At 49.4% G+C, this 27229-nt stretch overlaps 1 protein-coding gene across 1 annotated transcript in view; it reads right to left on the bottom strand.

Moving 5' to 3' along the window:
• plxnb2b (plexin b2b) overlaps positions 1-27229 on the bottom strand; it is a 91429-nt gene that overhangs the window by 26806 nt on the left and 37394 nt on the right. The window contains 8 exon segments of the mRNA XM_056281148.1: positions 1687-1868; positions 5095-5324; positions 5695-5795; positions 8450-8586; positions 10157-10336; positions 16123-16323; positions 23458-23569; positions 25954-26136. Coding sequence (XP_056137123.1) covers positions 1687-1868; positions 5095-5324; positions 5695-5795; positions 8450-8586; positions 10157-10336; positions 16123-16323; positions 23458-23569; positions 25954-26136 — 1326 coding nt within the window.

Here is a 27229-nt window from a genome sequence, read left to right as displayed (position 1 = left end):
GCATCCCCGTGACCCTGAGAGCAGGATAAGTGGTTTGGATAATGGCTGGATGGATGGCTATTGTTCTTGGTGTGGACAGGTCTTTTGTCTAAGAATGGATTACTTTGAGCTGTTTCTATACGTACACAGCATTGATTCTGAGGGAGGAAAAAGACAAAAGTCTTGAAATCTAGCAAGGTTATAGAACAAGAGCTTAGTTAATCTATCTCCTGTCCATGAACAGTACAGTATGTTTTAAGTGTTAACCTAGCTAGACTACAAATAGTGGATTTATACATAAAAAGCTCAGTAAAGCTAACTGTTGGAAACATGTTCGGTGTTTCCAGTATAACAACTCTTGCAGCAGAACGATGACAGTATACTGTATACCGCAAACCTGGTGCGCCATGTTTTTCAACGGGGCAGTGACAGGATATTCAACCACCATCGGCGATGAGGTCCGCATACCGCAAACTAAGGCTGGGCGGAGCAGCGACCGGGACGGCTCGGAAGAGTGGGGGTAATTGGCTGGATACAATTGGGAGGGAAAAAAAAGGGGGAAAAATGCCAAAAAACCCCCCCCCCCCAAAAAAAAGACTCCAATTTTCCCCACATGCTGTGGATTTACAGAGGCAACATGGACACCGAGCGGCTGACCCGTCCCACTGTCAGCTGTTCAGTTATGGATGTGTGGGTTATCCCAGCGATGCACGTCGCAGCAGTTTTTCAATGCTAACTATAAACACCGCGTTAAGATTTGCCATAGTAGGATAGCATCGTTATTTACGGGACATCATTTAATAAGATAATAATCATTAATAATAATAATGATAATCCATCCATCCATCCATTATCCACATCGCTTGTCCTTACTCTGGGTCACGGGGATGCTGGAGCCTATCTCAGCAGTAGAAGTGACGACCTCCAAGGCTGGACTACCCCGAGGCTCGAAACCAGGACCTTCTTGCTGTGAGGCGACCGCGCTAGCGGCACGGTGGCGCAGTGGTTAGCGCAGTCGCCTCATAACAAGAGGGTTCCTGTGTTCGAGCCCTGAGGTAGTCCAACTTTGGGGGTCGTCCCGGGTCACCCTCTGTGTGGAGTTTGAATGTTCTCCCCGTGTCTGCGTGGGTTTCCTCCGGGTGCTCCGGTTTCCTCCCACAGTCCAAAGACATGTAGGTCAGGTGAACCGGCTGTACTAAATTGTCCCTAGGGGTGAATGTGAGTGCGTGTGTGTGTGTGTGTGTGTGGGCCCTGTGATGGACTGGCGGCCTTTCCAGGGTGTTTCCCCGCCTGCCACCCAATGACCGCTGGGACAGGCTCCAGCATCCCCGTGACCCCGGTTGGGATAAGCAGCTTGGAATATTAATGAATGAAAGAATGAATAATTATTAATTAATAATGATTCATAATAAAAAGATAATGATCATTAAGATAATAATCATTTAGTAAGAGCATCATTTATTACATATGATGGAAGAGGGATCCCTCCTCTGATGGTTTCTCCCATTTTTTCCCCTTCTGATAAGATTTCTTCTGCAGTTTTCCCCCACCCGAACTGAGAGTCCATAAGGACAGAGGGTGTCTTTTTATTTCGATCCATTTAAGGACGCAATGTCATTATAAAGCTCTCTGTGACTGAACGGCGATTTAGGGCGACGCGAACCCAATCTTAACCGGACTTGAACCCGTAACCCCCGAGGGACTCACCTGCGCAGCATGAGTTTGGGGTTCTTGCTGTGGACGTAGTCCCCCATCAGCTCCAGCAGCAGAGTCCTCATGATGTCGGTGTAGTACTCCAGCTTGCCGTGCAGCGCCACCGTCAGCAGGGAGGCGAAGTACACCTTGGCCCTGGCGTTGAAGTCCGGGCGGCCCTCCAGGGTGCGGATGAACTGTAAACGCCGGGGAACGTACGACGTGAGAATCAAAACAGACGCACACACAGTCTGACCTACAAGTACGGCCCACGCTGATCACAACGCTAACGCTCGTTAGTTAACAAGGTAAATTCCATTAAACCCCCCGCAGACAAAATGTGGAACAGCGACTAATTGGAGGGAAGATCGCCCACACACAGACGGCTAACACCTCGAAGCCCGCGTCGGTGCCGGCGGCACAAGCTTATTAGGAAGTTTCACACATCTTTCCTCCATATTGCTTTTGTCACTCGCTAACAAGTCTCCGCGTGTGCGGCAAGATGACAAAGTTCTCAGCTCAAACCAAAAGAACCCTGATTCAAAACACGCACACACAAGAGAAGAGCTCAGCTGGTGAGCCGTTTTATTTTAACACTGTCTCCAAGACCACCAGGGAAGTGAAGAGGGTGGAGGAGTCTCCAAAAACAGTCTACATTTATTTTTACCCATTGTCCCCCCCCCCCCCCCCCCAGTTGCATCCGGCCAACATGGCCAGATTAACCAACCAGAGGGCCCCGGGGCACCCACGTCCATTGCCCCCCCCCCCCGCCCTGTCAGATACGTAAACAATACTAAACACTGTTACATGTAAAACTAATGCAAATACCCAACATGGTAGTTGACACTATGCCAGTCTGCATGGGATTCGGATGGCGACTACAAAGTACAACACAATTTTGAATCACAAAACAAACAGAGATGAGAATAGCAGCTCCCAGCATCAGTAGAGACATTGTAGCTTGGGGCCCCGCACCAATACAGACTTTGCAGCTTGGGGCCTCGCATCAATAGAGACTTTGTAGCTTGGGGCCCCGCATCAATAGAGACTTTGCAGCTTGGGGCCCTGCATCAATAGAGACTTTGCAGCTTGGGGCCCTGCATCAATAGAGACTTTGTAACTTGGGGCCCTGCATCAATAGAGACTTTGTAGCTTGGGGCCCCGCATCAATAGAGACTTTGTAGCTTGGGGCCCCGCATCAATAGAGACTTTGTAACTTGGGGCCCCGCATCAATAGAGACTTTGTAGCTTGGGGCCCCGCATCAATAGAGACTTTGTAGCTTGGGGCCCTGCATCAATAGAGACTTTGTAGCTTGGGGCCCCGCATCAATAGAGACTTTGCAGCTTGGGGCCCCGCATCAATAGAGACTTTGCAGCTTGGGGACCTGCATCAATAGAGACTTTGTAGCTTGGGGCCCTGCATCAATAGAGACTTTGTAGCTTGGGGCCCCGCATCAGTAGAGACTTTGTAGCTTGGGGCCCTGCATCAGTAGAGACTTTGTAGCTTGGGGCCCTGCATCAATAGAGACTTTGTAGCTTGGGGCCCTGCATCAATAGAGACTTTGTAGCTTGGGGCCCTGCATCAATAGAGACTTTGTAGCTTGGGGCCCTGCATCAATAGAGACTTTGTAGCTTGGGGCCCTGCATCAATAGAGACTTTGCAGCTTGGGGCCCTGCAACAATAGAGACTTTGTAGCTTGGGGCCCTGCATCAATAGAGACTTTGTAGCTTGGGGCCCCGCATCAGTAGAGACTTTGTAGCTTGGGGCCCTGCATCAGTAGAGACTTTGTAGCTTGGGGCCCTGCATCAATAGAGACTTTGTAGCTTGGGGCCCTGCATCAATAGAGACTTTGTAGCTTGGGGCCCTGCATCAATAGAGACTTTGTAGCTTGGGGCCCTGCATCAACAGAGACTACCTTGGGCCCTGCATTGCGACGCAGGGTTGGAACAAACACCCCTTGCGGGGTATGATTGGGGACCCCTACTATACGCGAACACAACCTTTTGGGGCCCCCCGTGGTCCAGGGCCCCGGGGCACTCGCCCGGCATGCCCGGTCTGTAATCCAGCCTTGCCGGCCAATTACCCCACTCTTCCGAGCCTTCCCAGTCACTGCTCCACCCCCTCTGCCGATCCGGGGGGGGGGGGGGGGGCTGCAGACTACCACATGCCTCCTCCGATACACGTGGAGTTGCCAGCCGCTTCCTTTTCACCTGACAGTGAGGAGTTTCGCCGGGGGGACGTAGCGCGTCAGAGGATCACGCTATTCCCCCCAGTTCCCCCTCCCCCCCCGGACAGGCGCCCCCGACCGACCAGAGGAGGCGCTAGTGCAGCGACCAGGACGCATACCTACATCCTGCTTCCCACCCGCAGACTCAGCCAATCGTGTCTGTAGGGACGCCCGATCAAGCCAGAGGTAATACGGGGATTCGAACCGGCGGCCCCCATGTTGGTAGGCAACGGAATAGACCCCCCCCCCACACACATTGTTTTAAAGCTGATATAACTCATGCCATAGGTTTACCACACACATACGTTACACAGGAAGTCGTATCAGACTTATCTAGTTACAACAAAACAGGGTGTAGTTTAACAAACTGCAACCGCTTGATGCTTTCCTGAAAACACTGGCAATAAACGCAAAGCATTTGGTCAGAGGTCGCCTTAAAGGTACCCAGCATCGGGGAGCTCCCAATTTCAACTTTCAACGTCAGCACTTTTGTGAACTGTGAAAGGATTTTTGAGCAAATGTGTGCGTTCACACACTCCCAATTAAAAACGGCATCTCTGTGTGTAACTCACAATTATGGATGCTGAGTTGTGGAGTCCTCCATATGCAGATACGGCCTGGTTTTTATGTTAATTATACTTCTTCCCGCTGTGCACAGGACACCTCTCACCCCCATAACTCATTACAAATGAGATATTTAGATGTTCCTCAAATTCTGTTGATTTTATTTTGGGATAATTTTCGGTGTTCTTAGTTTTGCCCTTGTGTATTTCTTTTTTCATATCCTTTATTAATTCCCGCGGGGAAATTCGTCTCTGCATTTAACCCATCCTAGCTGTGTAGTTTGGAGCAGTAGGCAGCCGCCGTGCAGCGCCCGAGGACCAACTCCAGTTCGTCTTGCCATGCCTTGCTCAGGGGCACAGACAGTAGTATTAACCCTAACACGCATGTCTTAATGATGGTGGGGGGGAAATCGGAACACCCGGAGAAAACCCGCCGCAGACATGGGGGAGAACATGCAAACTCCACACAGAGGATGACCTGGGATGACCCCCGAGGTTGGACAACCCCGGGGTTCGAACCCAGGACCTTCTTGCTGTGAGGCGACCGCGCTAACCACCGGGCCACCGTGCCGCCCTTTCTAGTGAGCATCCCACCAAGGCAAATCCCTGGCACGCTGAACTTAAACTCTTACGTTGATAAGGAACGTCTTGGAGTTGAGCAGGTTGGAGAACTGGTTGAGGGCCTGGGCCACAGTGGCCCGCCGGGCCTCTGGGATGTCCAGCTTGCCCGTGATCATCACGTCATTGGCGCCGTCCTTGGACGGCAGGAAGAACACGCGGTCGGTGTAGGTCTTGTAGTCGAGGAATGGGATCCGGCCCTCACTCAGGTCGTTGGTGTGGTCTTCCATCTCGATCATCAGATCTGCAAGACAAAAAACACAAGGACGCAGAATCTCAGTTTTAAATGGAGTTTTCCCCCCCCTCATTTTACGCTTCCCTTAGATTCTAATTACCATCTCTGTGAGGGGCGGTGAAGGGAGGAGAATAAAAGGGGAAATAACTGAAAGATTGCTTTCCTGTCATTATCACTTCTACGGCAAAACTGCTCCCCATAACAATGACTGGATAATGATGAGGGAAGTTTACACGACGCACAACAGAACAATAAGTCACGGGGAAGGTAATGAGAGCTGCGCCACACAGCATTACTGAACAGCCTCTCAGAGATGTGTAATTCTTACAGGGGTGTTAGCGAAATTGCTGCGCCGGTGCACCGCGGCACCCGGCAGTACCTGTAAACTCCTTCTTGCAGCGGTCCCGCACGCTCTCCTCCAGGTTCTCCAGCTGGTGTTTCACCTTCTCGTACTCCCGCTCGGCCTGCTGGCTCTTCCTCCTGCACAGATATCGCGCCACATGCGTCACAAACGAGCCGTCGGTATCGGGGCAAACGCAGACGGAGGAACGGCGCCGTGCACGGGAAGCAAAGCGCTCCCTCTGAATAATTTTCATTGGTCTGAGCTGATACTCGTTTAGAGCCGAACGTTGTGACTTTTCTCCATCAATTAATCGTCACTGTACCCATCTGGGTAACGGAGTCGGGTTTCGTAGTACTAACTGGCATCTTTACCATGGTTGGAGACACTCTCATGTCCCCATTTACCGCTGATGATGAACACTGGTACAGTGGAAATCCTGTACGTGTTGGGAGGTGGAACCAACTTCAGCAAGAAAAAAGACTAAAATGTGATGCTGATGTATCCACGACAACCAATATGACTGTACAACAGTGTTCCCATATAGTGTGATGTAGCTTGTAATACATTTGACTGTGTTAGCTTTGGTCCCTGGATTCACTTCTTTCTTTCTTTTTTGGGGGGGGGGTTCCCCCCATTTTTCTCCCCAATTGCATCCGGCCAATCACCCTACTCCCCCGAGCCGTCCCGGTCGCTGCTCCACCCTCTCTGCCGATCCGGGGAGGGCTGCAGACTACCACGTGCCTCCTCCCATACATGTGGAGTCGCCAGCCGCCTCTTTTCACCTGACAGTGAGGAGTTTCACCAGGGGGACGTAGCACACAGGAGGATCACACTATTCCACCCAGTTCCCCCTCCCCCGCCCTGACTGACCAGAGGAGGCGCCAGTGCAGCGACCAGGACACATACCCACATCCGGCTTCCCACCCGCAGACACGGCCAATTGTGTCTGTAGGGACGCCCGACCAAGCCGGAGGTAACACGGGGGAACCAGGATCCATTTCTACAAGGGTGGGAACTGTTTACTGCTGAGCTGACGGCCCGCCAGCCACAATGGCTGCTACACCTGGTTTGTAGTCCCAGAGATTCAGTGTCAACGGTGTCAAAAATCCCAACATCACCATCAGATGGATTCAGATGGATAAAATAACGACTTATTAACTCTGGGACAGAAATCTGAGGCAGGTCACGGGGACATTAACAAAAATAAAAAAGGGTTCACAAGGAGAATCCTGGTGGTCAGTCTGGATGTGTGTACAGTGTGAAGCTGACCACAGCACCCTCTATCTGTGTTCACCCAGTACTCGCTGTCTCTCTTCACTTCCATCTCGAATAAAGAAGAAAAAAAAACCAAAACACCAATTTATAAATAAACCACCGGTATTGCATCTATACATACTGGCTACACTGTACTAAGTAAACAATGGAGGCTGGACTCCCCGCAACACCACAAACGTGTACGCTAACAGCCCGAAGGCGTAGTAAATAATGCATGCCCACAAGTCCCAGATTTGAATACACAATAGTTGAAGTCACTCAGAAAGCACAATACTGCAGTATCACTGGAGTCATAACACACTGTGATGTATAGGGATGTGGAGGATTCTGGGCATGTGGAGAGCAGACGCTTTGAGGAGGATAGATGCCGGTTTATCATCCCCCCTCCCCAGGGGTGGGACTAACCAAGAACCTTCCATCATTCACGGGACTTTGACAGATAATTCATTCTGATTGATTCAACAACAGGAATCAAGCTTTGTTGGCTTTGTGAGGGACTGATTTATCTTCCTGTCAATTATGATGCAGAAGTCTGGGTGGTGTGGCGGTCTATTCCGTTGCCTACCAACACAGGGATCGCCAGTTCGAATCCCCGTGTTACCTCCGGCTTGGTCGGGCGTCTCGACAGACACAGTTGGTCGTGTCTGCTGATGGGAAGCCGGATGTGGGTATGTGTCCTGGTCGCTGCACTAGCGCCTCCTCTGGTCGGTCGAGGCACCTGTTCTGGGGAGGGATGGCGTGATCCTCATACACGTTACGTCCCCCTGGCGAAACGCCTCACTGTCAGGTGAAAAGAAGCGGCTGGCAACCCCACATGTATTGGCGGAGGCATGTGGTAGCCTCTTTTCACCTGACAGTGAGGAGTTTCACCAGGGAGACGTAGCGTGCGGGAGGATCACGCTATTCCTCCCCAGTTCCCCCTCCTACCCCGAACAGGCGCCCCAACCGACCAGAGGAGGCACTAGTGCAGCGACCAGCACCCATACCCACATCCGGCTTCCCACCCGCAGACGCAGCCGATTGTGTCTGTAGGGATGCCCGACCAAGCCGGAGGTAACACGGGGATTCGAACCGGCGATCCCCGTGTTGGTAGGCAACAGAATAGACCGCCATGCCACCCGGATGCCCAAAGTCAGTCTATTTTTACAATACTAGATTTGAGCCGCTGTACTTTCACAACCTATCAATAGTTGTTGGAACTGTATTTGCCTTGAGACCAACGGTTGCACGCAAAACGCACAACGGAAAGCCCCGCCACAGAAGCTCCGCCCACCGTTACCGTATGAATCCGACAAACGCAACGCGAAATGTAATATCGGCAAACATAAACACAAATATGACCAGTAAAAAATAGACTATGCAGAATTTTTGCAACCCCCATCCATCAGTGATGGATCATGATTAATTTTAGTGCAACCCCAGGTATTAACCTATTAACCAGGTATTAACCTGGCCCTAACCTTACTTCACCAACATGAGACTACAGCTAAATGAGATGTGTTTGTAAGTACTGTACCTGTAGCAGTAGACTGAGATGGCGATAATGAGCAGCATAGGCAAGATGACGGCGGGGATGATGATGTATAAGGGCACCTCGTACTTCCTCTCGTAGTGCACCGAACCCACCACCCATTCCCCTTTACCAAACTTGATCTGTGGGGGAGCAGACGGAGAAGTTAACAGCGTGGTAGCAACACTCATTCAGTCCAATCGCCGTCCACCGAGTCCAAGCACAACCCACAAGCCACCAATTTCCCCAGCAACAGAAAAATCTCAACTAGTAAGATGAACACATGTGCACCCATGCCCACCTCCGGCAGGCCACAATCTCTCATCATCCATCCATCCATCCATTATCCAAACCGCTTCTCCTGCTCTCAATATACTATGATAATATGATTATGTACAATGATTATACTTGTTATCCATTATCCAAACTGCTGATCCTACTCAGGGTCGCGGGGATGCTGGAGCCTATCCCAGCAGTCATTGGGCGGCAGGCGGGGAGACACCCTGGACAGGCCGCCAGGCCGTCACAGGGCCGACACATTCACACCTAGGGACAATTTAGTGCGGCCGATTCACCTGACCTACATGTCTTTGGACCGTGGGAGGAAACCGGAGAACCCGGAGGAAACCCACGCAGACACGGGGAGAACATGCAAACCCCACACAGAGGACGACCCGGGACCACCTCCAAGGTTGGACTACCCCGGGGCTCGAACCCAGGACCTTCTTGCTGTGAGGCGACCGCGCTAACGACTGCGCCGCCCATATACTACCATATAGTATACCATATAATAGTTATGTAAATCATAAATTCAGGATATTCAAATACTTGAGTGCTTTTAATTCGGCTTTGCATGAAAGCATACACTAAATCTGCAGGGTCATCTGGCTGGTCTTCACACCGCTGTCTCAGAACCAGATTATTGGCTGGAAAGCCGTGCGACACACCCTAGACTGGTTGCCGATCCATTGCACACATATTCAAACACGTACTGAAGACCGTTCATTCACGTGTGTCCACATGACTGGTCTTCAGCACGTCTCGGGTTCACACGTGTGTCTTTGGACTACGGGAAGAAACCGTAACATCCGTTTAGCCGTCTTTTTTTCCTCGCTGACAAGAGATCTACCAGTGTGACTCTTTCCAGTTCAGTTGAAAGTGTGCGGACGGTGTCAGACATGAAAAATAGGAGCGGCTGAGAAATGAGCGAACCCGGCGATGATAGCAATTCATCGCAGTGCTGCAGAACGTTTCGGCGTTTGCAAAATGGAGGCGTATGTCGTAGGATAAATGAAAAGCAAAAGAACTAATTCGGTGAACTTGACACTCTGTCATCATGCACACTTCCTTCCCAGGTGTCCTCTTCTATTGATAGTCTGGGGTGTGGGTGTGTGTGTGTGTGTGTGTAATTTTCTTATGCTACACAAAGTAATTTCAGCCAGACGAATGAAGCGATAGCTCACTCGGAGGGATTGGGAGAGGGACAGCATAAGTGCATTCATCAAGACTGTGCCGAGGCTGTAATTAAATGCAATTACAAGCCTGTAGCTGGTGAGCGTTGTGCAGCCAATGAAAAACGAGGGGTCTTGAGATGTGCAGAGGACACGCCCCCCCCACTGTACAGAGCAGATTAACAATACTGCTCTCAACAGTGTGTGTGTGTGTGTATGTGTGTGTGTGTGTGTGTGTGGTCCCGCAGCCTGTGTTTCTGACCAGCAGCTCCAGCAGCTCCGAGCTCGTGTCGCGGCGGTGGCGTTTGGAGTGGGCCCGGGGCGGCGTGGATGGCGGATCCAGGAACAGCTTGTCATCCTGAAGGGTGTTGACATGGCAGGAGACGTCGCCCACGTAGGCCCGCGCCTCTTTGGCCGTCATAGCCTTGGAGAAACCTCGACCCTATAGAGAAGAGAAACACCCGTGGTGAGACCAGAGAAGGAGGTGCTGGATCACGTCAAGATATTCCAGTCACTCTGACTGTGTCCTATAGAGGTGAAAATATTCATCTATTTCTTCTTTTTTTTTTTTTTTTAATTTTCCTCCTTTTTCTCCCCCTCTTCCGAGCCATCACGGTCGCTGCTCCACCCCCTCTGCTGATCCGGGGAGGGCTGCAGACTACCACATGCCTCCTCCCATACATGTGGAGTCACCAGCCGCTTCTTTTCACCTGACAGTGAGGAGTTTCGCCAGGGGGACGTAGCGCGTGGGAGGATCACGCCATTCCCCCCAGTTCCCCCTCCCCCCCGAATAGGCGCCCCGATCGACCAGAGGAGGCGCTAGTGCAGCGACCTGGACACATACCCACATCCGGCTTCCCACCCACAGACACGGCCAATTGGGTCTGTAGGGACGCCCGACCAAGCCGGAGGTAACACGGGGATTCGACCCGGCGATCCCTGTGTTGGTAGGCCACAGAATAGACCGCTACGCTACCGGGACGCCCAGTCATCTATTTCACTATTTGTCATGTCATGTAACGTTATGCTATGTCATGTCACGTCATATTAATTATGCAGCATTAATCAGATCTTTTCCACCTTTGGCGAAAAAAATATGAAGTCAATTATTTTTATTTCACACTCTAACATCACTTTGAATGGCAAGGCATGTAGCGACTCGGGGCTGCAATCCCAGGCTTTGTCGTTCTAGGTGGCGTTTTTCCTCTACGCCAAGTATTGAGGCAGATTAAAACGAAATTAACAATCATCTGGTCATTTTCAGCACTTCTAGTCATGTAGTCATGATGATTAGAGCAATCCAGAAACTTCTCCATGGCCCCTGAGAGCTGAGCTGAGTCAGTTTGCAGATTCTGCAGATTTGTCCTTGCATGTCCTTTTCTCACTCGTCATTACACTGTATGACGCTCTCAAATGACCATCTCTCAATGACAGAAGAGACACTCACTGCCTTCAGATTATATTTAAATGTACTCATTTCAAATATCACCCGTATTTACAACACTACCTTGTACCCTTTACTTCAAATTATCAAATTAGCCACTCTGCCCAGCTCTATTTCTCTCTCCCTCGTGCTAAGACAACAACTGGCGGGCATCCCGGTGGCATAGCGGTCTATTCTGCTGCCTACCAACACAGGGATCGCCGGTTCAAATCCCGTGTTGCCTCCAGCTTGGTTGGGCGTCACTACAAACACGATTGGCCGTGTCTGCGGGTGGGAAGCCGGATGTGGGTATGTGTCCTGGTCGCCGCACTGGCGCCTCCTCTGGTCAGTCGGGGTCTGTTCGGGGGGGGGGTGTAGCATGGTCCTCCTGTGCGCTACGTCCCCCTGGTGAAACTCCTCACTGTCAGGTGAAAAGAAGCGGCTGGCGACTCCACATGTATGGGAGGAGGCATGTGGTGGTCTGCAGCCCCCTGGATCGACGGAGGGGGTGGGGAAGTGACCAGGACAACTCAGAGAGTGCGTTAGTTGACCAGGTACAATTGGGGGAGGAAAACAAAAAGGGGGAGGGGGGGGGGGACAAGAAAAAATTGGCAGTTAAGCTTTTATGCCCCCCCCCCTTTTCCCCCCAATTGTGCCCAGCCAATTACCCCAATCTTCCGAGACATCCTGATTGCTGCTCCACCCCCTCTGCTGATCGGGGGAGGGCTGCAGACTACCACGAGTCCTCCGATACATGTGGTGTCACCAGCCACTTCTTCTCACCTGACAATGAGGCGTTTCACCAGGGGGACGCAGCGCGTGGGAGCATCACGCTACTCCCCCCAGTTCCCCCTCCCCCATAAACAGGCGCCCTGACCGACCAGAGGAGGCGCTATTGCAGCGACCAGGACACATACCCACATCCGGCTTCCCACGCGCACACACGGCCAATTGTGTCTGTAAGGACGCCCGACCAAGCTGGGGGTAACATGGGGATTCGAACTGGTGATCCCCGTGTTGATAGGCAATGGACGCCTCTATAATTGACCAGTTGATATCAGAGCCATTTCATCATTTCTGTATTCGCATGCCCTGTTTTCTTACTTTTAGATGGGCTGCTGCTGTTATCAGTGATGATGTCACTGTCCATACCTGGTTGTGTTCAGTGATCCATCCATTGTTTTACTATGAGGTAGTAATTATTAATTAAGTAGTAGTAGTAATGATTAATTAAGGTGTGTGCTTTGTCCTTGTTTTGTTTTGTTTTTTTCCGTCAGTCTGAGGCTCCAGCATCCCTGCGACCCTGAGAGCAGGATAAGCGGTTTGGATGATGGACGGATGGATGGATGGATGTTGTCTGTATGTACGCTGCTGTCAGTCCTGTGTTGTGTAGTGATTGTGATATATGTTGGGACCCCCTCGAAGACAAGACGGTACACCTCAAGGGATTTATCCTGATAAATAAATGTTGAACACTTTCTCTGTGTTCTGATGGACTGAAGAAAAATAAAAAACCAAAAGATAAAAGCACTTTATTGGGTCTGCAGACGGCACGGCTCTAAATACAGGAGAGAACCAGGGTCTGAGTAATGACAACGGGCCGAGTGCTCCCGCAAGCCGGCCGAGAAACGGCACCACTTAAGCAGATCCCGTTTCTCAAGTGAAGAGCCTTATGGGAAAATTAGAGAGTGGAGGGAAGTGCTGCTGTGGTTCGAGTCTGTCTTCGCAGCCTGGTAAGCAGGAGCATCAAGACATAAAGCTGGTCTCATATCTCTAACCAGCCCTTACTTCCTGCTGTTTAGCACACCGCGTGTTGTGCGCTGGAACAATTTAAGCCAATTCACGGCTGAAGGTTCAGGGACATGCGTTGTGGGAGGTAAGTAACGGTCGCATTTGCAGCAAGACTACCCGAAAACGAGACGGAGCAATGTGGTGGTATCTCTAAAGTGATGATTTCTGGACCTTGTTGAACAGTGGTCATATCTAACATGTGACTGGCTGAGAATTCAAGGTAACATGCATGTGTGTTTTGATTGTGGGGGAAACCGGAGTACCTGGAAAAAACCCATGGCAGACACGGGGAGAACATGCAAACTCCACACAGAGGACAACTTGGGATGATGCCCCCCCCCCCAAGGTTGTCCAACCCCGAGGTTCGAACCCGGGACCTTCTTGCTGTGAGGTAACAGCACTAACCACTGAGCCACCGTGCAGCAATAATATCCTATCATATCACATAGTATTGTATTGGCCATTAATTGCTTAAAAATGTGTTACCGGGGGGCGTCCGGGTAGCGTAGCGGTCTAGTCCGTTGCCTACCAACACAGGGATCACTGGTTCGAATCCCCATGTTACCTCCGACTTGGTCGGGCGTCCCTGCAGACACGATTGGCCGTGTCTGCGGGTGGGAATCCGGATGTGGGTACGTGTCCTGGTCGCTGCACTAGCGCCCCCTCTGGTCGGTCGGTCGGGGCGCCTGTAAGGGGGGGGGAATAGCGTGATCCCCCCACGCGCTACGTCCCCCTGGCAAAACTCTTCACTGTCAGGTGCAAAGAAGCGGCTGGCGACTCCACATGTATCGGAGGAGACATGTGGTAGTCTGCAGCCCTCGCCCGGATCGGCGGAGGGGGCGGAGCAGAGACCGGGACGGCTCGGAAGAGTGGGGGCAGTTGGCCATGTAGAATTGGGGAGAAAAAGGAGGAAAAATACATAAATAAATAAATAAATAAATAAATGTGTTATCGGTATTGAAACCGAAATCAAAATTACGTGCGATATGATACACCGATATGATGACGCGTTCATTACACCGATATGATGGTGGAAAGGACTGTGGAAAGGAGCCGCACAACCATCAGTATCTACATCCTTACTGAACACCATGTAGGCTTCATAACGGAAGCCTGATTAAAGGAGAAGGGGCGTAGTAGCTGTCACAACCTAGAGGAGGATGTGTACATTTACACCTGTGTATTGTAGGGAAGATGTGGAGATGGTGGCGGGGAAATGGTTGGGGTGAAAAATCTCCGTCATCAGCCCGGATGGGGTCTCTACGGGGACAAACATCAATCCCCCGCTATCTCCAGTCTACGGGATCACAGCAGCAGCAGCAGCAATCTCAAGGTACGTGGAAAATCACAGATCTCCCAGTGTAAAGCAGTGGGTGGACTCGTTGACTGAAATAAAACGGCGTCAGATGACCCCGTGTGAAGTAAGGAGGGGAGGAGGGGGGAATCATGTTGGAGAACATGGAATATGGACATTCTGGGATCAGGAAACCCACAGTCCTACAGAGCAGGTCTGCACCGACTTGCTATGGATAAACGTGCTGACTGCAACTCGGGAGTTGCTGGATTAGTTTTGGGGGGGGGGGGTGTTATGTAGTCACACGATATCCACTCACACACATACAAAAACACCATGCGGAAAAATCCAGCTGAGGTCCAACACACCGACCTGCTTGGTAATGTAAAGTACAATATCAAACCAAAACTAGTTTACAAACGATACTCCCTCAAAAATCTCAGAGCTCATTTTGTCAGAAAGCTTAGGTAATTGATCCTCATCATCATCAGTTTGTATGAGAACATCGTGGATCACGATAGGACATTATCTTAGTTTCATACAATACAGTTCAAACAAAAACAACAATACTGAATTACTGCTCAGCTCTCAATAATGATGATGACGATGAACTGTTGTTATTACTATTATTGTTGTTGTTGTTGTCTCTCCCATCAAGTGGGGACACTTTCTAACAGATAAAACGAAACCGCTGCTTTGTGCAAATGTACTTTTGCAAATGAAACCGAGATTGTATTTACTGATATGGACAGACACGCTTCTCCTCAGCACATCACTTGACATGCAAAGCAGCACCAGCAGTCAACAGACCTGTAGCAGAAACACTCAAACTACCCTTTTTTTGCCCCCTCAGTTCAGTGTTTATGAAACAGTGAGATGTCACAAGTACAAATCTATCTCCAGCAAGCTGATTTCCTCCCTGGACAGGAAATAAATCTGCTCATTTCAATTCATTGATATTGCAGAGATGAATTCCCCGTCAGCATCAGAAGCAGGTTTTTTTGGGGAGGGATTTTTTTCTCCCCCAACCAGATCCGGCCAATTACCCCACCCTTCTGAGCCATCCTAGTCGCTGCTCCACCCCCCTCTGCTGATCCGGGGAGGGCTGCAGACTACCACATGCCTCCTCTGATACACGTGGAGTCTCCAGCTGCTTCTTTTCCCCTGACAGTGAGGAGTTTCACCAGGGGGACGTAGCGCTTGGGAGCATCACGTTATTCCCCCAGTTCCCCCATGAACAGGTGCCCCGACCAACCAGAGGAGGCGCTAGTGCAGTGACCGGGATACATACCCACATCCGGCTTCCCTCCCGCAGACACCGCCAATTGTGTCTGTAGGGACGCCCAACTGAGCTGGAGGTAACGCGGGGACTCGAACCGGAGATCCCCGCGTTGGTAGGCAACGGAATAGACTGCTACGTTACCCGGAAGGCCCCTAAAAGTGGCATTTTATATTATAACTGTTTACTTACTCTGACCAGTAGCTATTAAAACCCCAAAGTAGTCATTTCATTATGACATCACCTGAAGAAAGGCACGCAAATCACAGCTGCAACCAGCAAATGTCCAAGTGTCCAAAACAATTAATCCATTACCAAAATTACAACTGATGAATGTTCTATGGACTGACTCATCAAGTAACGGCCTAACTGCATCAGCCCTAACACACACACACACACACACACACGAGTATGTCAATGTTGGCTGGTGGCGGTACTCACGGTGACGATGATGATGCTGGCCTCTGTGATGGCCTTCTTGGGCAGGTCGTAGAAGATGGGGTCGGGGTGGTAGTCGAACGGCTTCAGCTCTTTCCGCCAGTTGTCCAGCTGGACGTAGGTCCTGAACTGCTGGGTGCTGGCGGTTCGGTTTACCGTCGGAGAAGGGAACTCGATCACCGTATCGTTCTTAGTGCTGGCCTTCTGAAGACGTGAGAAAAAGATAAAGAAATAATGAAAAAACTGCAACAGGCACGGGTCACGTGACGCAATTGAAGCATCTGTTTTTATTGTGATTTCGTTATTAGCAATCGTTCTAAGTGAATGCACATTTTTCACGCTTTGTGGGTGAGAAAACTCGCTGCTGGTTTTCAAAAAGATATAAACAGAACAGCGCAACAACATCAACAGAAAAATAATACAGTAAGACATACAAACAGATAAAAATAATAATAAAAAAATAACAATAAATTGTTGTCTGGAAATATTTAAATATTTTAATTAGGCATTCATTTAATCGGTGTCATTTCCCATATAAATGTTCCATTTTTCCCAGTTCTTTTTAACTATATTCTCTTGGACTCTAAAAATGTATGTCCACTTTTCCATAACAAAAATGTCTTGGACAATTTCCATCCACTCTCCCTGTTCTGGAGTGTTAACATTAAGCCAGTTTTTGGGAACGGCTTTCTTACTTGCTGCAAGTAAAACTTAAGTCAAGTCGAGATCTTCTCTCATCACAGCATCATGGGTGTTACCAAGATACATCACAGGGCAGGTGTTTGGGATTTCATATCCCAAAATATCGTTGATACCTACGTTTACATTCTCCTAATATAACCTTATTTTTGTGCATTTCCAGAAAATATGCGAGTGGTCAGCCTCCGTGCTCCCACACAGCCTCCAACACTGTTGTTGTGCAGCAAGTTGCCTGCCCTTTATTTTTGGTGTTATGAAAAAGTGAGTTAAGTTCTTCCAGCAGAATTCCCTCCATGTTTGTGAGTTTGTGGATGTACATTGTGTCTCACACATTTGATACCATTCTTCCTCTTTTATCTGAATCTTTAACTCTGCATCCCATTTTGCTTTTATGTAGAGCGTTGAACCCCCCCAAAGCTTGGTACAAAGCAGGGATGACCCCAACGCCCCTTCTCTTTGTATGCATCCACAATCACCCCGATGACATTATTTGAAGTTTCGTCTGGTTCCGACCTTATCTGTTTTATAAAGTAGTCTCTTAGCTGCATGTATCTAAAAAAACCCCTCTGTTTTCGAGACCATATTTTGCCTTTAAATCGTGGAAGCTCATAAATTCACCGTTTTCTACAACTATACACATTGCTGTAATGCCTTTTTGTGCCCATTCTTTGAATGTTGGATCATACGCCCCTGGCTTAAACTTTTGAGTCATATGCAAACCACCTCAGTGTGCGAATCCCTCCCTTTAATTGATATTTTTTTTACTATAACATTGCATATTTCTAACGTAAATGCTACTATTGGATTCATAACACGTTTCATTCCCCCTATTAAATATTTGTCTCCCAGCAAAATCTGGGTCTGCTAACCTTGTATCTCCCTTTCTGTTTCTTTCCACCGAGATTCATAGTCAGGTCTACACCAACAGGTCAGAGGTCTGAGTTGAGCTGCATAAAAATATTCCCTAAGGAGTGGTAAAGCCATTCCCCCCTTGCTTTTAGGCAGCTGGAGTGTTGTAAATGTTATTCTTGGTTTTTTGCTGTTCCAAATGAACCTAGAGATCATCTTATCCCAGGCTATGGATTTGTTTTGGGGAACGCTGATTGGGAGAGACTGGAGTAAATACAGTAGTTTAGGTAGAATGTTCGTTTTAACCACTTGGCACTGAAGTCTAAAGGGAGGGTGGACCACCTTTCAATGTCCTTTGGGATATTTTCATCAATTTTGTTATAATTGGCTTCAAACATGGTGGAAAGTGTTTTGGTTACAGTTACACCAAGATACCCCATTGTTTCAGAGTTCCATTTCAGATTCTCTGTTTTGTTGGGAGGGAGAATAACTAAATGAAAGAATGTGTGTTTTTTGTTATATTCAATTTATACCCCGAGTATTGTCCATATATTTCAAGTAGGTTCATAAGGGTTTGGGAAACATACATCTGTTGTTCGAGAAAAAAGATAACATCATCTGCAAAAACACTAATGATATGCTATTCCCCCCTATTAACACCCAGTAGGTCTGCACTCTGCCTTATTGCTTGTGCTAAGGGGTCGGCATATAAAGCAAAGAGTCAAAAACCCTTTTACTCAATCTTGAGAAGGCTGGCTGGCACAACAGAGGCATGGTGTATTTCAATGTCAACGTTGGCTTTGGAAGAGAGACGGCTGCCAAGATATGGGAACTGCTCCACCTTTTCGGGGGCAGAGCAGGCATATTTCTGTTGGATGGGGGTTGGGAGAGGATATGAATCTTTTTTATGTTAATGGCCAGGCCAAGCTGCTTGTATGCCTTTGTAAAGGTGTCCAAGTATGCTTGTGGATAGGTCAAGGGGGAGGTTCACACACACACACACATTTCATAATTTCGTCGGATAAATGTTTCAAATCTACGATTCCTTGTTGGGTCCAAGCCATGTTTCCTCCAAAAGCAAGCATGGGAAACAGAACAGTTAATTCTTAGCTACAATTGGCGTCAGCCAGTCCTTTCGTTGAAACCACGTAACACAACCTTACGATTTTGCCGTTTGTCCCGTTGTATTTGAACATCGTTTGGATGATGTGTCCCCAGTCTCTTCACTTCCAATTTTTCCTCCAAGGACATCGAAGAAGATGGATGATAAAGTAAATTATCCACCTCGTTCATGCTAACGCCCGCGTTCACCTTCCCCTTCTCACTCCCGCACAATTAGCACCTCACTGTATGTACTGTTACTCTGTACGTCCGCTGTCATTAGTCAAAAGTCAGCAGCCTGAGGGCTGAACGAATTTAGCTCAAATGATCAGTAAATCAAGGGGGCGTGTCATGACGCTTATCACTCACTACGAAATTGAACGGAAGCTGATGCTGCTGTGTTTGGGCTGTAAAAAATATGCCTATTTAGATATATCCCATGTTTTTCTTGTGGCTATTTGGTGCTGTTGCTGCCATAGGTTCCACCAAAATTTAAAACAGTCTGTTTGTAGATTTTTTTAACAATGATCTTATCCTCTTTATTATAACAGATAGGGAGGGCTTAGCCCTGTTAGCCCATTTATACTAGCCATCCCTGGTCTTCAGAGAGGTGGTGCTAACTGAAGCGCATTTTATAAGGGGTGTCACGCCCAGACTTTCCAGTGATTATGGCAGCAGTGATTGTACTAAATTATCCCTAGGTGTGAATGTGTGTGTGTGTGTGTCGGCCCTGTGATGGTCTGGTGACCTGTCCAGGGTGTCTCCCCGCCTGCCCCCCAATGACTGCTGGGATAGGCTCCAGCATCCCCGCGACCCTGAGAGCAGGGGTTTGGATATAACGGATGGATGGATGGATGGATGATCGTAGCCAGGTAATTATTTCATATAAAGATTAGATTGCTTGTTAGCCACACGACCAAGGCCGGTGGAATTTGTTTTCGGTACAGCATGTTAAACTCTGCAACACAATACGTTCATGGACAACAGCAGACATGCCACATATCATCACAAACAATACAGTCACACAATAGCAGAAACAAACACATTACGCACAACAATTAGGTGAATGGTAGTATGCATGCCAGTGGTGTGTGAGGAGGGGACTATAGGGAGGAATTCAGAGTCCTGATGGCTAGGGGAAAAAAACTGTTTGTGAAGCGTTTAGTCTTAGTGGACAGTGGCCTATAGCGCCTCCCTGAGGGGAAGGAGCTGGAAGAGAAAAACTAAATTTGCGCTATTTAACTGTATACATTTGTGGTGAAGAGGGAGCTGAGCCGGAAGGCAAAGCTCTCAATTTACCGGTCAATCTTCATTCCAACCCTCACCTATGGTCATGAGCTTTGGGTAGCGACCGAAAGGGTGAGATCGCAGATACAAGCGGCTGAAATTAATTTCCTCCGCAAGGTGTCTGGGCTCAGCCTTCGAGATAGGGTGAGGAGCTCGGACATCCGGAGGGAGCTCGGAGTAGAGCCGCTGCTCCTTCTCGTCGACTGGAGCCAGTTGAGGTGGTTCGGGCATCTGATTAGGATGCTTCCTGGGTGCCTTCCTTCGGAGGTTTACCGGGCACGGCCGACTGGGAGGAGACCCCGGGGGTAGACCCAGAACTCGCTGGAGGACTACATGTCCAATCTGGCCTGGGAACGCCTTGGGATCCCCCAGGAGGAGCTGGAGGGCGTTGCTGAGGAGAGGGATGTCTGGAGTGCCCTACTTAGCTTGCTGCCACTGTGACCCGACCCCGGAGAAGCGGCTGATGATGAATGAATGAATGAATAACTGTATAAATAATCAGGGTTTGCAAACTGCTTTCCAGTACAGCTGTTGTTAACAGAACTGATGTCAAAACAGCCGCTTTCTAAATGTAGCCGCGGTTCAGCCAAATACTAGGTTTGAGCCTAGTCTTGTTTGTACTCAAATTAAATACCAAAGCATCTGACAAAAGGGCTGACAAGGCGTGACATCTTGGCCGTTGGGACGGAATTGATATTGTAGGATATTAGGCGTAATGTAAATTATCATGCCACGCATCAGTGATTTAATGAGCTTCACGACATACACCAGGCATTACGGATTTCACCCCTGTCAGCCTCTGAAATATGCCCAGGACATCATCTTTATGCTATGAGGAATATTTGTAATTTGTATCAAACACAGGCTGTCAGTCCAGATTGCACTATAACTAACAGAGGATGTGGGGCTTCTGAAAAACGAGTTTTCCTGTAATCCTCTGTGATGATCACAATGTGACATACAATCATCAAATTACAGCGAAGCACTGTTCACCCTGCCAATGTCATTTTTTTTCAGCCACTAATATCGTAATTGTTATTATTATGAGTTATATTGGATTACAGCAGTATTTGGCTGTTCGGTGTTATCAAACAGTACTGTGCTGTTGCACGCTGCACTCACAGCCACAGCCGCAGCTGCAGGAACGTGGGTGTGTGCGGCTGCTGTGCAGTTTGGCTCAACTTGAGCCCTAAACACACTCCAGTGTGTACTCACAAAAGCGTAAATAATGCATGTGGGCGTACATTTAAAAAGGACTGCCGAGAGCACTAGCTGCGGCGGGAAAAAGACGAAACGTGAGTCTCCAAAGTGCGAGCCCGAACCACCCAATTAACACGTCCCTCCTGTAATTAACACGGCCCGGCTACCGTAGGAATCTTCACATTTTTCGGGGGGTACTGTTCGGCCAGACAGACTGCAAATAGGAGAAGGTGATGACGAACTACGTAGACCGGCCAAAGCCTCTCAGATGAAACCCGACATCTGTGCGCCCGGTCTGCGTGAGCCTCCAGACTTTGCAAATCTCTTCGCCAGCGACTTGGATGAGAGTTTTATAAAAAGTAAGAGCAGAGTTGTGCAGGGCGGCCTGGTCGCGTCATCCTCTGCAGCCTTAATTCCGGTATTAAACGTGGCTTTTGGAATGAAATTAAAGGACTCGCTACCCTCCAGCTGTCCACATGAGCTGCGAGCCACTCCTTCAAGTTGCTTGGCAGAAACAGAGCTGATTAAGCTGCAACAGGAATCTGATTACTTTATGGTATGAAGGCGACGTCACTGTCAGCAAGCTCACAAGTTTAACGACTTCTGGTCTAAGGAGTGAGATGAAGTAATGCTGGCGTGTAGGATCCCTCCAGGAAAAATGGAGGGAGTGAAGGCTGCTGGTGCACGTGCACGCGCTCGCAGGCGTGCGAGTGTGCGTGCGAGCGTGCCGGTGGAACAGGAGTGCTTTAGGGTTGAGCATGAATGAATCTCTGAGCTGTAGTGGTGGAGGAAGTCCCAGAGGACGCACAGAGATCGATAGACGGATAGAGGAGGTGCTGGTGTTTAGGAGAGGAATAGGTATAACAGATGGAAGGGAAGAAATCCTGGCGGATAATGAGTAGATCACAGGAGAGAGACAGAGAGGCAGAGAGAGAGACAGAGAGAGAGAGAGAGCGAGTGAAAGAGAGAGCGAGAGAGACAGGGAGCGAGAGACAGCGAGAGCGAGAGAGAAAGAGAGCGAGTGAGAGTGAGTGAGAGAGCGAGAGAACGAGACAGTGAGCGCGAGAGAGAGAGACAGCGAGCGAGACAAAGAACACGAGAGAGAGACAGCGAGTGAAAGAGAGTGAGGGAGAGACAGAGCGAGAGAGACAGAGCAAGATAGAGAGAGAGCGAGCGAAAGAGAGAGCAAGGGAGAGCGAGTGAAAGAGAGAGCGAGTGAGTGAAAGAGAGCAAGAGAGAGAGAGAGACAGAGTGAGTGAAAGAGAGCGAGAGAGAGAGACAGAGTGAGTGAAAGAGAGAGTGAGAGAGAGCGAGAGAGATAGGCAGATAGACAGACAGACAGACAGACAGATAGAGGGCGTGAGAGAGAGAGAGCAAGGGAGAGCGAGTGAAAGAGAGAGCGAAAGAGAGAGAGACAGAGTGAGTGAAAGAGACAGGCAGACAGACAGACAGATAGAGGGCGTGAGAGAGAGAGAGCAAGGGAGAGCGAGTGAAAGAGAGAGCGAAAGAGAGAGAGACAGAGTGAGTGAAAGAGAGCGAGAGAGAGAGAGAGACAGAGTGAGTGAAAGAGAGCGAGAGAGAGAGAGAGACAGAGTGAGTGAAAGAGAGCGAGAGAGAGAGAGAGACAGAGTGAGTGAAAGAGAGCGAGAGAGAGAGCGAGAGAGACAGGCAGACAGACAGACAGACAGACAGACAGACAGACAGACAGACAGACAGACAGACAGACAGATAGAGGGCGTGAGAGAGAGAGAGCAAGGGAGAGCGAGTGAAAGAGAGAGCGAAAGAGAGAGAGACAGAGTGAGTGAAAGAGACAGGCAGACAGACAGACAGACAGAGGGCGTGAGAGAGAGAGCGAGTGAAAGAGAGAGCGAGAGAGACAGGCAGGCAGACAGACAGACAGACAGACAGACAGACAGACAGACAGACAGACAGACAGACAGACAGACAGACAGACAGAGGGCGTGAGAGGGAGAGCGTGAGAGAGAGAGCGTGAGAGGGAGCTAGACGAGGAAAAATAGTGATTGCCAGAGATGGATCATCGAGAGACAGAAAGAAAGATGGAGAGGAGGATCTAGATGAATAACTGGAAATGAGGAAAGGTATTGCAGCAGAGAGCTGCTGCACACGAACACACACAAACACACACACACGCACGCGCGCACACACACGCACAGCACACACATTACACACACACAAACACACCTCAACAGAAACCTGTTCTTCTGTCAAGTCCTCTCCCAAAGCCACGACCTTCATGACCGCTGTCTGGATGAGGTCGAACCCGGAGCCGGTCACAAAAATAGTTCTCCCTCCGCTAGAATGAATACACACACACACACAGACCCACACACAGAGACACACACACAGACACACACAGACAGAGGGAGGGAGAGAAAAAGATGTACATATGTAAGTAGTATTGCAGTACGGCAGGAGAGGACGGGCGTGGCAGCAGTGACAGAAAGACGGGGACAGCTCCCGAGCTGCACCTGGGGGGGATTTTCGCGGCGGAAGAAGGAAAATAAGCGAGTTGATCAGGCACGCCGCCGATTTCCAAAAAGTTGTCTTTTGTTCCAGTCTGGAAGCCGGATCGTTCGCCGCTACCACGACTCTATTATTTAAACAGCCATTTGTGCATTCTCTGCACGCGACCACCTACTCGGCAACTCTTAAGAGGACAAATATTTCAATTTAGCTTTTGTTTTATGAGTAAATTTAGAAAAATAGAAAACACACACACACACACACACACACACACACACAAGCTGTTTTGAAAGAAAAGCCCTTTTATCAGTTTTACAGACGGCCAGAATTTTCCGGCGCACACTTGCTTCGTGAGGCTTTTCTTAAGCGATTATTTATCCGCAGATTTATTCAAGCTCATCACCCCGTGGAACCTCGTCGGCGTGGCATATTTGACTGTTTTTTAAACTCGCTGTAAAAACATCGGCGCAGTGACGGGTGCTCGTCCGTCTCGCTGTTCGATGCTCTGTGCTGCAGCCAAATGGAAAGGGGCGCATTAACTTGGGTGCTCGGTGACACTGTGATCGTGATCACCACAGGACCCTTGGGTGGTATATCCCTGCGTCTATCCGCACAGACGACACACATGGTTAAGACCCCCGCTGAGGCTCATCACACCGAACCTCACGGCATCACACCCGCTCCTGATTCATACTCCCTCAGATAACTCATACTGAGTTTTGTGAGAAACTGTAGGTCTTAGATTCTCATGTTCAGTAACTGATAAATGATAAAGGGGGCATCTCCGGGTAGCGTAGCGGCCTATTCTGCTGCCTACCGACACGGGGATCGCCGGTTCGAATCCCCCGTGTGACCTCAAGCGTCCCTACAGAAACAATTGGCCGTGTCTGCGGGTGGGAAGCCGGATGTGGGTGTGTGTCCTGTTCGCTGCACTAGCGCCTCCTCTGGTCGGTCGGGGCGCCTGTTCGGAGGGGAGGGGGAACTGGGGGGGGATAGTGTGATCCTCCCACACGCTTCTTTTCCCCTGGTGAAACTCCTCACTGTCAGGGGAAAAGAAGCGGCTGGCGACTCCACGTGTATGGGAGGAGGCATGTGGTAGTCTGCAGCCCTCCCCGGATCGGCAGAGGGGGTGGAGCAGCGACCGGGACGGCTCGGAAGAGTGGGGTAATTGACCAAATACAATTGGAAGAAAAAGGGGGAACCCCCCCCCCAAAAAAAAGGTTTCTACTTCACTATGTTTGTTTAAGTAACGTAACCATTACAGAGTAAACAGGAAATGGCGACATGAAGATTTTGCTTCCTTTTTACAAGTACAATCTCAGTAAAGAAGCAGTACTTTTTAGTTTTTTGGATATTTCCCCCCTTTCCCCCCTAATTGTATCCAGCCAATTACCCCACTCTTCCGAGCCGTCCTGGTCGCTGCTCCATCCCCTCCTCCCATACATCTGGAGTCACCAGCCACTTCTTTTCACCTGACAGTGAGGAGTTTCACCGGGGGGACGTAGCGCATGGGAGGATCACACCATTCCCCCCCCAGTTCCCCCTCCCCCCTGAACAGGCGCCCCGACCGACCAGAGGAGGCGCTAGTCCAGCGAGCAGGACACATACCCACATCCGGCTTTCCACCCACAGACACAGCCAACTGTGTCTGTAGGGACGCCCGACCAAGCCGGGGGTAACATGGGGATTCGAACCAGCGATCCCCGTGTTGCTTAGTAACGGAATAGACCGGTACGCTACCCGGACACCAGAAGCAGCACTTTTAAGCAGAAATTCTCAGGACTCTTTCCACCTCTGGTTGTTGTCCAGCCTTACAGAAACCGACCAGTCTCCTGTGAGACGGGCTGCTTATAATCAGCGTTATAAAGGGTCTATATCAGCTTTATAACTGTTCACATCAGCTTTATACAACAGGTTTACGACAGTTTTATATCGGTCTATATCAGGTTTATAAAAGGTTTAACCCAGCCACTGAGGATGCACAAGCCAGTGCATCCTTAGTGCCGGTCCCAAGCCCGGACAAATGGGGAGGGTTTCGTCAGGAAGGGCATCCGGTGTAAAATCTTTGCCAAATCAAATATGCGGATCATAAATAAGCGGATGATCCGCTGTGGCGACCCCTAACGGGAGCAGCCGAAAGTAGTAGTAGTAGTAGATCAGGTTTATAAAAGGTTTAAAATAGCTCCATAAGAGGGTTCTGTAACCGAAACTGACCAGACGAAGCTGCTCTTCGGCTCGTGGTCCACCACGTTGGGGTTCTCCAGAAACTGAAAGGCGTTGAAGATGGAGGTCCTGGTCGCCTTGCCATACTTGACGGAGACGGTGAGTTGGTCGGAGGGCACCTTCTCCGCCCGGTACTCTCCTGTCCGGCAGGTGATATTTTTTCCAAAATGCTCCCTGCCAAGACAAGGACATAAGTCAGCACCGGCGCCGGGGTCACGCCGGGTCTTGGTGCAAGCGCCGGCTGACATGGCAGCTCCCGACAGCTTGTTAAATCCCCGCTTTGCCGGGTCATTTTCCCGTTACCTCTGCCCAAAACGTCACCGTAGGAGCCCCCTTTTTTTCCCCATCTACCCTCGACAGGTTAGTAGCGGTCACTGCCGTAGGGAATAGGGGGGGGGGGATTCCCACATCTGACACCAAAGCTAAGGTCAATTCCATTTTCACTTCAGCAATGACAGAATGGGGGGGGGGGGCGATCAATTTCTGGGCTTCAAAGTCTGCCTACTGTAGAATTTGCATCGAGGACAAGGTCTGAATAACAAGTAGAACGTATCAACTCAAGTGATTGAATTGAGACAGAATTGGCCCTCAGCGTGAATGACAATTACCGAAGCGAGGAGAATAAAACCCACCTCACCTTATTTGGTGTCCAAACCTGCTTTATGGACCGCGGGTATAAACTTGATAATAGTATGGTATGAAACCTGCACGCCATCAAAAGTTCGAGGGCAGGAGGCGACCTGCATGAGACTCAGAGGCGTTTGATAGCGGAGGGAGAAACTGCACGAGGTTCAAAACAGCGGACGCGTCATTTAGGTGGTGACGGCCGTCACCGCGTACGACAGGGGTCCCCAATTACTTTTCATAGCGGGCCACTTTTAGGGCCACTTTTAAAACCACGGGCCACTCAACCTCCAGCAGCATGTTGTTCGTTAGTTTGTTTTGGTGTCGATACGTTGCAGGTGTTATAATTTAAACAGAGATTTTTCATCTATTTTTCGATATATTACTAGTCTTACTTTTACTACTGTAAACTACTAATAAGACACGTTAGCCCCCTAGCTAACGGGTCTGACCCTTTAGCCGAGCGGTTAGTGATGTCGCCTTGTGGTGCAGCACACCCCGTATCGAATCCCGCACCGGGCAAGAAAATAACCGGCTACACTAAGAAATTCACTGTTTTTTGTTTTTTTTCGGTAGGGAAATTTAAAAAAAATCTTCCTTCTGGCATTTCTCCAAAAATTCTCACGGACCATAAATCAACCCG

Source organism: Lampris incognitus, chromosome 6, assembly GCF_029633865.1.
Source record: "Lampris incognitus isolate fLamInc1 chromosome 6, fLamInc1.hap2, whole genome shotgun sequence".
Taxonomy (NCBI): domain Eukaryota; kingdom Metazoa; phylum Chordata; class Actinopteri; order Lampriformes; family Lampridae; genus Lampris; species Lampris incognitus.
Note: the sequence above shows the minus strand (reverse complement) of the source record. Positions and strands in the feature narration are given on the sequence as shown.